The following is a 12,440-nucleotide window of genomic DNA, read 5'->3' as shown; positions in this document are numbered from 1 at the left end:
CAAAAGAGCAGGACTCTAACACAAACCTCAGTCAGATAAAGGATCAGTGAGTCGGGTAGACCAGACTAACATATTTAACTAGCTAACCTCTCTGCCCCTGCACTCTCTGTGACCAGGACATGGAGAGAGGGGATGGCAGGTTAACATGCATATCTGATGCCACAAGGAGCCACAAGCCAAAAAGGTTGAGAGCCACTAGTTTAATCTTTGACAGTCTATTGTATTCACTGAGCTCATCATATGTTTTCACGTGAAAAGTAACTATTAAATACAGCTGCCAAAATAAATGTAGTGAAGTACAGAGTACAATATTTTCTTTGAGCTGCATTGGAGTAGAAGTATAAAGTCACATAAAATGGAAGTCCTCAAGTTAAGTACAAGTACCTTAAAATGTGTAGTGAAACACAGCACAAGATGTACATGATTAAATGTAGGAATAATGCCAAACCTACATACTGTCTATATGAACAAGGAAATGCATTAATGCTTATACTCTGAATGAACCTTTTTGTGGTCAGACCTGTCAATCAAATGACATGTCATTACAGACTAAAGACTTAATCAAGTGTTTTCCTCACAAATATCATTTTAATTACGTTACACTCCGCCGAGCCCCGTGTGGATTCACAGCTATTTTTAGGGGAAAATTGGCCAAGACAGACAAGCAGTGTGTCCTCCTGAGACAAAACACAGTCTGAATCACTGTCAGGCACTCTGCATTTGCAATATAAGTGAACAGCTAAGCCAGGGCAATCTTATTATATTTAATACATTAAAATAACAATAAGACATTGTAGTGAAATTGCAAAAGCCTCGGTCGAATCAGTGTGTTACTGTGAGTTACGGGAAGGCGACAATCTTATCCTCTAAAAACCCACAGGCACAAAGGTGTTTCGCTATCAGGACAAACAATTGACACAAACCAAATCAAGTTTCACAATCACGGTTTCTCCACCGAACACTTTCAGTTCAGACTGTGACGCTTCTGGTAAAAGATCATAACCTGACCTCGTATGCGTTTCCTCTTATTCTACTTGTATGTAAGAATTAAAAACTACTGTTTAAAGAGGATGTTCAAGACATAAATATCACAACTCTACCCTTTGTTCAGGTGCTCAACAGGAAAGAGTTTGTCACTGATCAATAAACAACGTTAATAAACAGGATAGCAGTTGGAGTGCCGTACAGAATGAGGTCTTCAGGGGAAAGGTTGGAGAGAGTTCAGGGGCTTTTCAAGTCGATGCCAAGACAGAATAAAGGGTACAAACTATGGATAGTTGACTGTTGCATGATTAAACATGTATCATTATTCCATGCAAATCTAAGTTTTTTGTTGTTGTCCTTAATTTAACCTTTATTATGAGAGTCAGTCTAGCTAATTATTCTAAAATTAGAAATCAGCTTAGTCATGCTGACTGGAACACCGCTGTTTTTCAAAATGTGAAATATTTCATCATGGCATAAACACTTTCTAGCAAAATTTTAAATTACACTAAAAAATTATACACATCCTGTCAGGGAACAGCTCCTAAATCCCATAATGACTTGCTTTTAAGAAGTGCTGAGATCTTTGAGGAGAGGTTGGAGAGAGTTCAGAGGGTTTTCAAAAGTCCAAACTGAGGCAATGGGGAAGTTCAGCACACTGTAAAAGGTTTAAGAGCCGTAGCAGTTGCTAATGTAAATTTAAAAAAAGATTTTTACAGTGGAGTCCTCATTCTGCAGGGAGTACTTCAATGCTGCTGTAGATAGAGAACTATACAAATCAATTATAGTTAAAAAACAAAGCAAAAACATAAACAAAAACATAAATCCTCACATGTGCAGTACAGTACTTCATAAAAAGAAAAATACTGAGCGTGCAAACAGAATGAGGTCATGATGATGTCAGTAATGAGCATCACAGATGCCCTTTAAGTCACTTTAAGAAAAATGAGCACCCAAAAATGAAGATTCAGGCTTTATCTTCTCATCCCCATGCTGATGCAAAAGTCTGGTGAAATTTCATAGTCCACAAAACATTGCTGGAGCTTCACAGCAAAACAGTGTTGCAGCATTCTGCTAAAGAACTGAAGTAGATGGGGACTTGTTCTAAAACATAAAATTGTTAATCTAAGTCTTTGGAATCCCACATAGCCTAAATTGATTTGAAAAGATGTTGTTTACACACTCAATCCACTTCAGACGTGGTGTGTGCTAACAATTTTAGCATAAAAAGGGGTGTTAATAAAAATCTTTCCAAATCAATTTGGGATCTTGGGTCTTCTAGAGACTTGCATTATGCAAGACGGGCTGTGTGGAGCCATTATATGTTTTTATCAGTTGTATTTTTACATTTTTAAACAAGTCCCCATCTACCTCAGTTTTTTAGGAGAATGCTGCAAAACTGTTTTGCTGTGAAGCTCCAGAAATGTTTTGTGAACTACAAAACTTGGGTGAACTTTTCCTTTAACAGATTTGTTCCATTAGGATTTTCTGAATGTTGCTGAATAGGTTTAAAGGTTTGATATTTGATATTGCATTTGAACCATATTGCAAGGTCATAGTGTGACGGAATTGTGTGTGTGTGTGTGCGGTGCGTGTATCGCCTTATCTGACCTCTTCTTCTGCAGCCCGTGCCACAGGGGTCAGGGTGAAACTCTACACCAGCAGAAACTGGGTGAGCTGTTATATTTAGTGTCTGCACAGAAGCTGCATACACAGACTGCAAATTATAAAGAATGAAATAATGCTGGATTGAATATATGATAAAAAAAAAAACTCATCATCAAAAACTCCACTCATTGTAACCCTTTATTGAGAGTAGGTCCTCAGCTACCACTCAAACACACTGTCTACACACACACACACACACTGAGCTTATTTTAATTAAATGATCAAGGGAGTCTGGTTCTCCTGCTATATTCCCTTTCAAAATTCTTTTGTGCACTATTAAAACATGTTTGATAGTGTGGGCTTTTTGATGTTTATCCACATCAATATATATATATATATATATCTAGACTAGGTGATGATTATGCCCATCATGACTCAATGGGCCAGCCCAGTGTGAGGAGGCAGAGGGGGGCTGATGTGAGACTCTGCACGTTTACACCAGGATGCAGACTGAAGACTACAGCGTGTTACAGCATCACGAGAAACAGTGTTAACCTGTCTAAAGTGGTAGGAAACGGATAATAACTACCTGAAATAATAAATACACATGATGCGAAATTAACGAAAATGACATTTAAAAAGCTAAATACATTATATACAATACTTAGACCATGTGGAAATCATCAAATGACGACTGCTGCACCCGCGATTCATTATAAAAGGATATAAACAAGCAAGAAATAGTTTAAAAAGTGTTGAAAATAAATCAGTTAAAATATAAATAGAATGAGCGATACTCCTTTACTGCTGCGGTGTTATTAGAGGTTTAATAAACGCAATTAACCGAACAATAACCCATGTTTGGGAAGTTTTACGCTAAATTCCGTGATAATAAACTGATAATAAAATAATCATCCTAATGAACAGAGTGACCACATGGGGGCGCTGCGGCTGCCTCTTCCTCCGTGTGTGTGTGTTTGTGTGTAGTTTGTATTGCGTCCGCATGTCGTCACCGCAGTCACGTTGCTTCCCGGCCGGGCGGGGTTAAATAGCGGATGTGTGCCGCACACCGGCAGATTAGCCCCGGCTCAGAGAGCTCTGTAGACATTGTGAACGGCCCGGTTCATTCCGCCTGAACGGAGGAGGCTCCTGCTGAAAACAAGCCAAGCTCACCGGCTCTTTTTTCTTTTCACTACTTTTCCTCGGGATATAAGCGGCTCGGTTCTCGTGTGCTGTGCGGAATGCCCAGGGAGCTGACCCAGAACAGGATCCAAAAGATCTGGATTCCCACCAAGGATGACAAGCCGGCACCCCGGAGAGGTGAGACTTCTATCGTATTCTCCAAGTTGTCTACTGATGAATGATAGTCGCAGTATTAGTATGATGGCTTTCTTCTCCCTCACGGGGACTTATTGCTTAGTTAATTTGACATATAAGCGTGTAACTATGGAGTCTGTAGCATTACTAGTCCACTTCTAACACCGTAATACAACCATTTATCGACCATTTTGTGTTTCTATTGAGCTAAACATCGATTCAAATCTGCGTTTTCATCACAGTTAGCTTTAAAAGCTACTCTTCCGCTGTGACGTATCGGGTGCACCTGCTCTACGCCGGTCTCGCGACTCATCACTTCCATCGATCAACGGTCCTCTCCATCAGCACGCGCGGCACGTCCCGGCCCTCCACGGTCTCCATGGTTACCGCAGCGCCGCGCAGCCGGTGTCTGACGCCTTTTGAAGCGGTACCGCTTTCTAATTGGTCGGCCGGCAGCGCGTGTGCATGGCGCGACCCGGCCGCCGTCTCGTGTCTGGCTCAGCACCAGGGAGACCACCGGGAAGGGTTATTAATGAGGGATGTGGGGTCAGAAAACAGGGTTTTTAGAGCAATTTATAATATTATAATCACTGTAATGTCTCCGAGAAGCTGCCTCTCATGTATTTTTGCTTTTAAAGATGAATTAAAGCTGCTGTTAAGGAAAATAGAGGTAAAATATCAAATTTAAAAGGGGCAGTATGTAGTTCTGGAGAAGACATTCAAACTCAAATAATACAAGCTCAGAAATATGTATTTTTTCCATAACTTAATAAACAAGCTGTTCTCAGAGGACAGTAAGGTCCCCAGAACACTGTTTGAAGCTAGAAAGGTGGCAGGGTCCGCCAAATAAAAAAAGTGAAACAGTATTAAATTGTGTTGTCCTTCAGGGTCAGTTTGTTTATTCAGCCATGAAAACGAAGAAAGTTTGTTTGAGCATAAAAAAGTCAGCAGATGAAGATCTTTCTTAATTACATATTAAAAGTAGAAGGGATTTAAATCTAATGTGAAATATCAGAGCAATCATATGATGAAGATGTAAGACAGAAGGGTTTTCTTTATTGTGGCTGAAAAGATTTCATTCCTACACATCTGGATTTACGTTGGTGACTTCACCCTCTGCTGCTGCTCATTGATTATTCATGTGACATTGTGGTTTACGGATCGATGAGAGGAAGAGAGCACTGACCCCCTCACTTGCGCCCAAGACCGTGATGAAAAGATAAAACTGAGACTTGAAATGCATGTCGATATGAAGTAGGATGAGCTGGAATGCTGCATAGGTGAGATGAATTGTTTGGGGAATGATGAGCCACGTGTCAGTATTGATTTAGAGTCTGATCCATTTTTCCGCTTAAGCATGGCGGCTCTTGTGTTATGGAAACAAGATTAGCAGCGCTGCAAGGACGTATTATTTGCTCTCAAGGAGTTATCAGGCGATGATACTGCCACCTGCACTGATGGAGAATCCTGCACACGAGGATGATAAAAAACTTTTAAACATCTGCAGTAATTCATTCACTATTTGTAGAACTTACAGAATATATTTTTGCCACCTATCCTCCCACTGTGTGAATCCAGGGCAGCCTGCAGAGACTCATCACATGATATAAAAGCTCCTGAGGGCTGGAGTTACAGTACAGTATACAGTGTTTGGTCAAGTGAAAACGGCTCATGCTGGCTCGTGTAAGCTGATTCAGAGTGTGCAGAAGTGGGCCAATGGGCAGTGGGGTGGAAATAAAAGGCTAGTCTGGCATCAGCAGACGCCCAAGTGCCCACTGAGAGTGTGTCAGCATGGAGAGAAGTTAAGATTTTAGGCACAGAAGTAGTGGTTTTAATAATTCAGTTCCTGGCGACCCACCGTAATTTGTGCCAGCTCTCTGGCTGCTGCTGCCCTCTCAGGTTGCAGAGCACAAAATGCCAATTCAAGATGTTCATTCTGTCCCTGTTGCAGTCAGTAAACGAGAACAGATTTCATGACATATCCCCCGCTGTTGTCCCTTTCCGCAGCAGCTGGCGCCCCCCACTTCGCCAACCCCCCCACAGTCATCGTGATGGTGGGTCTTCCTGCTCGAGGCAAGACCTACATTTCCAAGAAGCTCACCCGATACCTCAACTGGATCGGCATGCCCACCAAAGGTACACTACACTCACAAACACATACAGTAAACACTAGTGTCAGTAGCTTATCAGTTACAGGAAGACTTGCCACTTCCTTGAAGTGTTTTTCCTGTCAGTATCAACTCATATTTCTGCCTCCTAGACATTGTTTCATGCTTGTTGCCTCTTTTTTCTCTGTGTATGTGTATTGTAGTCTTTAATGTTGGAGAGTACCGCAGGGAAGCAGTCAAGAACTACAGCTCCTATGACTTCTTCAAGCCTGATAACGAGTGTGCCGTGAAAATCAGGCAGTAAGTTCAACGCAAATGCACAATCAGAGTCATCTACTGTGTATGCTTTAATGGAAACACTGAATGAACATCTCCTCCTCTTTAGGCAATGTGCCTTAGCAGCCTTGAGGGATGTCAAATCCTATCTGAAGGACGAGGGAGGCCAAGTAGCGGTGAGTTTCCCATCATGCATGACTAACTTTTCTAAAACTGTCCTAATGTGGGACATGATAATTAGATAATTAGCCTCATGGTCTGACGAAGCTGTTTCATGTTTCTTTCAGGTCTTCGATGCCACAAACACGACAAGAGAAAGGCGAGAGATGATCCTCAAGTTCGGTGCTGAGAACAGCTTCAAGGTAAGTGTCCCTACGGCGACCTGAGGAGTCAAGGTATGACCTCATGGACAATGCAGCATCTCTGAACTACTTTTCCTTTCTGTGCACAGATCTTTTTCATTGAGTCCGTTTGCGATGATCCCAGCGTCATTGCGTCGAACATCATGGTGAGTCACAAAACATGACAACACAATTCGTCCGTGTGCTGTGTGAGACGTCATTAAATCTTTACAACTCTCTGGAATCAGGCGTGTGTTTTGCCGTCTGACAAGCTTCCCTCCCTGCGCAGGAAGTGAAGGTGTCGTGTCCGGATTACAAGGACTGCAACAAGACTGATGCCATGTTGGATTTTCAGAGAAGAATTGAATGCTACAAAACCAGCTACCAACCTCTGGACCCGGATCAGCATGACAGGTAAACAATCAATGATTCTTATTTTGTCAAGACATCTATCAATTTCCAATACAAATTCTCATGCAGTCCTGTTTTCTCTCTCCCTCCAGAGATCTCTCCTTCATCAAGGTGATAGACGTGGGTCGGCGTTACCTTGTCAACCGCATCATGGATCACATCCAGAGTAAGATCGTCTACTACCTGATGAACATCCACGTCCAGCCCCGAACCATCTACCTCTGTCGGCACGGAGAGAGCACTGACAACCTGGAGGGACGGCTAGGCGGTGACGCAGGCCTGTCGGCACGGGGGAAACAGGTACGAACAGTCGCAGACAGAACCATGAAAGTGAACAAGATGACAAGACGTTTAACAGCATAAAGGATCAACTTCCTGTGTCCTCCCCGCTGTAGTTCTCAGCTGCCCTGGCTCGGTTCGTGGAGGAGCAGCACCTGAAGGATCTGAAGGTTTGGACCAGCCAGCTGTGTCGCAGCATCCAGACTGCCGAGCACCTGGGAGTCCCTTACGAGCAATGGAAGGCTCTCAATGAGATAGACGCTGTGAGTATCACACTTCAGTCCAACACATCACACTGCTATATTTGTGGTGGTCAAACTGAAGTATTATCCTTTGGGTGTTCTTAGGGAGTGTGTGAAGACATGACGTACGACGAGGTGAAGGAGAAATTCCCGGATGAGTTTGCTTTGAGAGATGAAGATAAATTCTACTATCGCTACCCTGCTGGAGAGGTACACACACAGTCTGGACCTTCACACTTAACAGAGCATTTGATCTAACTGCATTCAAAAAACTAACAATAATGATTCTTGCAGTCATACCAGGATCTGGTCCAGCGGGTTGAGCCGGTCATCATGGAGCTGGAGAGGCAAGAGAACGTCCTGGTTGTCTGCCACCAGGCCGTCATGCGCTGCCTGCTGGCCTACTTTCTGGATAAGAGTGCAGGTTGGTGCTACAACTCCCATAATCCCTCTGTATTAGTGTCATATTCAGTTGCAATACGTGAGTCTGATGTGGTTATGTGGTATTCATATCTGTGTTTTCCTTGGATTGGTTGTTCCAGATGAGATGCCCTACCTCAAGTGTCCACTCCACACAGTGCTGAAGCTCACCCCGGTCGCCTATGGGTGCAAAGTGGAGTCCATCTCTCTGAATGTGGAGGCGGTGAACACCCACAGAGACAGACCTGAGGTAAGACTTGATAGACTGGGAACTGGGCGCCTGAAGTCGCACCCATAATTCACGCAATTCATTATAGGGGCTAGAAACTAGGCTTCTGAGAGGCCATCACAACTGTAGAAGTTCTAAAGAAGTGGATATAACTTAGGATTGATTTCTAAGTCTAAATGTTGTTTGTATGATATTTATTACCCTCCAGGAGGTGAAGAGGGGTCCAGGCACCTTGATCAGGAGAAACAGTGTGACTCCTCTGACTAGCCCCGAGTCAAACATCAAGAAACCTCGCATCGATGATCTGGACGAGGCTCCCATTCAGGAGGTGCCTCCATCAGTCGCCTCACTAGCACTCTGCAGCCCCTCACACCTTCCTCTTGCTCTGGCCGGACAGGTACAATTCTCATAAACACACAGGAACACACTTTAAAACTTCATGCCTTATATATTTAGTAATTACTAGGAATCAAGTGATGCCTTTCTTAAGGCCAGAACCAAATTATCTAGACTCAAATCACGAGAGGAGACTTCTCCAAAGAGCATTTAGGACATCAAGACACTAAAAACCCAAACATTTCCTTTATCTGTTCCTTTCTCTGTATAGACTGCATGTATGTTGCTCATTTGTTTCCTGTCCTCTTTCCCTCTGCTGCCTTCTCTTCCTCTGCACCATACAGCACTGGCTTGGCAAAGTTTGCCTGTAAGTATTCACTCACTATTCACTATTTATGGCCGTTTCTCTCTCTCTCTTTTTTTTATTTATTTCACCCCCTCACTCCTTTCCTGTGGCTTTATGTTCGTTTACATTGTGTTCACCGCTTACATTTCTTTTCCTAGACTTCCACCTAACTATTTATTATGATAGATGCAACATCTTTAAGTAAACATTACACACTGACATTTTTTGCCTAAATACAGCATGAACACTTTTCCAGTGAGTCTGTACTATTTCAGACTTCATTCACAAATGATTTTTTTCCAGTTTTTCCAGAGGAGTAGTAGAATGTTTCCTTTGTGGGAGGGAAACACTCCTAGTTTACATTCCTGTGATTCCTGTGCTGTCGTCACTGTTGTCATCAAAACACTGTTTGTTGAACTACGCTGATTCATGCTGCTGACTGTCCTGTTCTTGTCTCTGTGTTTTGCTTATTTCTGGCCTGTCTTGTCCTGTCGCTTAAAGACGAACCACCCTCCAATATCTGAACGTGATTTCACTCTTAGTCTTTCAAAGGTAAACGCACTGTAGAGGCTTTGCAGTTGCTTCATGGTTCTGCTAGCAGCCACATCTGACACAAATAAGTTCAAATAACAACCAGACTTAACCAGATAACCAAACAAGTTTTTCAAGTATTAACCAAACCATCATCTAACTTGCTAGAAGTCTAGACATAAATGTAACATGCTAAAAGCTAGCTGCCTCTAGATGCACTTGTTTTGTGCTAATTCAGTGTGTTAACAATAAAACAGTTAGTCAGTTAGTTAGCATGCTAACAACCTGAAAATGTTCACAAGTGATATGACAATACTTCATTCAGAAAATTAGTTTTTTGTGATGGAAAATTGAGATGTTTCAGAAGAGCCAAACTGTTCACTAACTAGCCATTTTGGTAGTTTACAGTCAGTTTAATGGTCTTCTTTTGTTGGATTCACTGGGCTTCATCTTGTGAGAATTATAATAGTGTTAACCACAGTTGGGTCTCCACCATAGGCAACCAAACAGTTGTTTGGAGGCGGTTAAACAAACCTGCATTAAACTTCATTAACTACATGAGGGGAATATGGCATGCCTGCGCTAGTTTTGCTGTCACAGTGGAAAAGGGTGGATAATGAAGTTGGGTGTGTGAGGATCTTGTCAGCTTCATTCATAATCACTTGAGGATTAAGTCCGTGCAGGCTCTCACACACACACTCGCAGTCAGCCACAACAACCTATTCACACACTCATGAACTCACTGCTAGTTTTCACGCCCTCTAAAAATATCAAAGAGGACATCAGAGCCTGAGAATATACGGGTGATGTAACTGGTGGTTAAGGGATTACACTACATGAGAGAGTATTTAGGCCCGGGGATATATATTATTTTCATTTATGCAATAGCACTGTGTTTAGTGTGCTTGTTGCACTCCTGGCAGCTGAACGTAATGTGTCGCATGGTTAATATTTGCAGCAATATGGATGGCATCTAAAGTTTTAACCCTATTGCTTTCTTTTTTTGTGTTTACAGAACCTGAGGAGAAGCTCGTCTGGCCGCCATGACGTCCTGCAGCCCTGCCAGTGATATTGTACCGATGTCTCACCTGGCTGAAGAGGCCAGAAAGTGGAACGCTGACTAAGACTCACTACAGACAATAACATGAAAGAACAAGGAGAGTTATTTTTCAAAAAGCAACATTTCTCAGCCTGTAAATTCGGTTAATGTTGTATCATTTTGTCGGGCGAGGACACGTTATTGTACCTTTTTTGGATATTTCACTTCTGTTCCATGAGATATTTATGTCATTTCAAAGCAAGACTCTTAAATCTTTAATCTTGCTATTGTTAGACATTTCCTCTCTCTCTGAGACGGCTGAATCTGTTTTCTGGGAAACCTTCACGTGATTAATGTATCCAGGCTGAAAGAGGCAAACTGTGACTCATTAAATCAACAGTCATTCCTGTTGCATCTCACAGCTCAGAAGGCGAGCGCTCTGGGAAAAACCAGCTTCCTCTGGTTTGTTTATGTAGAGAGACCAACCCTCATGCCTAGGTACAACTTTCAGCTCATCGTTTTTTTCACCTTCTGGTTGCACTTTTAATTTAAAAAAAGGATAAGGTATTTAGTTTACATGGTAAACTTTTTGGCACTTCTTTGGAAGCACTAGCGTTTTTCATGTACATGTTTTTCTAAAAATGGAGCGTTGTGATTTAACTGACTCCTTTATATGCTGACATGCTACAAAATAAGCGATTATTTTGCACAGTGGGGATACATTTTTACTTATGTTTGTGTTTTTTGTGTCACAATGTGTTTTTCATGTTACTTCACAGTAATGGAGGTGATTTTTGCCGTAGAGTGCCTGTAGTGCTTGTTTTGCAAGCCTGATGCCGCTTCTCTTGCTACTTCTCTGGGGTTGATTGCTTGAGGAGAGGCGCCACATTTCACCTAATAACTCCACATATCATTTCAATATTTTACTCTTCACAGTTTGAGTATTTATGTTTCTTTGTTTTTAGTTTTATGCTAATCATTTGACGGAGTTCGCTCCACTGATTGGACAGTTTATTTTTCAAGTTTATTTTCCTTTATTCCCCTTTGCTGCCGTTGTCTGCTACGCACAAATGTACGCACATATATTTTTATGATAACAATGCGTGCTGTTAATAATATCTTTGTAAATGTTAATGTACATACAGTATAACTGGAGATGGATGGGAGATGACTTGAAACTGTCCCGGGAGTCGTTTTAATGAAAATGCGTCTGTTTTTGTACTAATGTGTTGGGAATGAATGGAAACAATGATCTGTTGAGAAAGAAGCTGTCGCTTACCTCTCTCAGTAAAACTTTTGTTAACATGTTTGTTTGAGATACTTGAAATGTGTTTTTGTAAAAACTTTTATTATATTCTTTATTTATTTTTATGTAGTTTTTGGATGACTGCTTGGAGGGAAGGCACTTGTCTTAATCACAGGACTATGCATGAGAGGACAGTATGTTGTACAGTTGATTTTGCATCTGCTGGACCAATAAATTAACTCCAGGATAACGTACAGTTCGTTGTTTGCTTCTCTTCATTACGTCAACCCTTTGTGTTTCCATTTATGGAGCTAATCTGCGGTGTACACAGCCTGTTCTGGCACCCACCCCTATCTTGCCCATTCACAAAATCCATGAGTCACACACTGTGAGACGCTGGCTGCTTATCAGACTCACTGTGAATATGTGCATTCAAGAAGTTGCCAGGAAATTGCATCAGAGGGGATAATAACAGATCCCTCTTTCTCCTACATGATTGAGGTCAATGAGGTTATTTTACTGAGGATGAAATCAAGTTCCATGGTAGATAAAAGCATATTTTTCAGGACAGGGTGCTACGATTTCTGGAGTTATTTTGAAAAGAATGAATTAGAATGAAACCTTTATCCTACATTGTGTTTCTAAAATCTTAGAAGATGCAGAAACTTCTGGCTGCCAACTTGCAAACCACTAGATTTTCTTCAAAGCTACTTATAAAGTAGCAACA

General features: G+C 41.8%; 1 protein-coding gene across 5 annotated transcripts; it reads left to right on the top strand.

Moving 5' to 3' along the window:
• Positions 1-3,659: 3,659 nt before the first annotated feature.
• On the top strand, positions 3,660-11,967 carry pfkfb3 (6-phosphofructo-2-kinase/fructose-2,6-biphosphatase 3). 5 transcript variants are annotated; one of them, XM_073480990.1, is made up of 15 exons: positions 3,667-3,912; positions 5,920-6,045; positions 6,221-6,317; positions 6,403-6,469; positions 6,581-6,655; positions 6,745-6,801; positions 6,924-7,048; positions 7,138-7,345; positions 7,441-7,587; positions 7,672-7,776; positions 7,861-7,990; positions 8,109-8,236; positions 8,424-8,612; positions 8,896-8,918; positions 10,444-11,967. In XM_073480990.1, the coding sequence occupies exons 1-15, from the start codon at positions 3,834-3,836 to the stop codon at positions 10,448-10,450; spliced, it is 1,563 nt and encodes a 520-aa protein (XP_073337091.1). In that variant the 5' UTR covers positions 3,667-3,833; the 3' UTR covers positions 10,451-11,967. The 5 variants fall into 5 exon arrangements, with proteins under 5 accessions (XP_073337087.1, XP_073337091.1, XP_073337089.1 ...); XM_073480988.1 differs by having other exon boundaries at positions 5,917-6,045; XM_073480991.1 differs by lacking the exon at positions 10,444-11,967 and adding an exon at positions 9,399-9,511 and having other exon boundaries at positions 3,745-3,912; positions 5,917-6,045.
• Positions 11,968-12,440: the final 473 nt, after the last annotated feature.

This window comes from Pagrus major, chromosome 14, assembly GCF_040436345.1.
Source record: "Pagrus major chromosome 14, Pma_NU_1.0".
Classification (NCBI taxonomy): Eukaryota; Metazoa; Chordata; class Actinopteri; order Spariformes; family Sparidae; genus Pagrus; species Pagrus major.
This window is presented reverse-complemented; position numbering and strand designations above follow the sequence as displayed.

Coding starts and splice junctions, on each gene's coding strand:
- pfkfb3 (XM_073480991.1), top strand. CDS start 3,834: ATGCCCAGGGAGCTGACCCAGAACAGGATCCAAAAGATCTGGATTCCC. Junction 7,049..7,137: donor GACCCGGATCAGCATGACAG/GTAAACAATCAA, acceptor CTCTCCCTCCAG/AGATCTCTCCTTCATCAAGG. Junction 8,237..8,423: donor CCCACAGAGACAGACCTGAG/GTAAGACTTGAT, acceptor ATTACCCTCCAG/GAGGTGAAGAGGGGTCCAGG.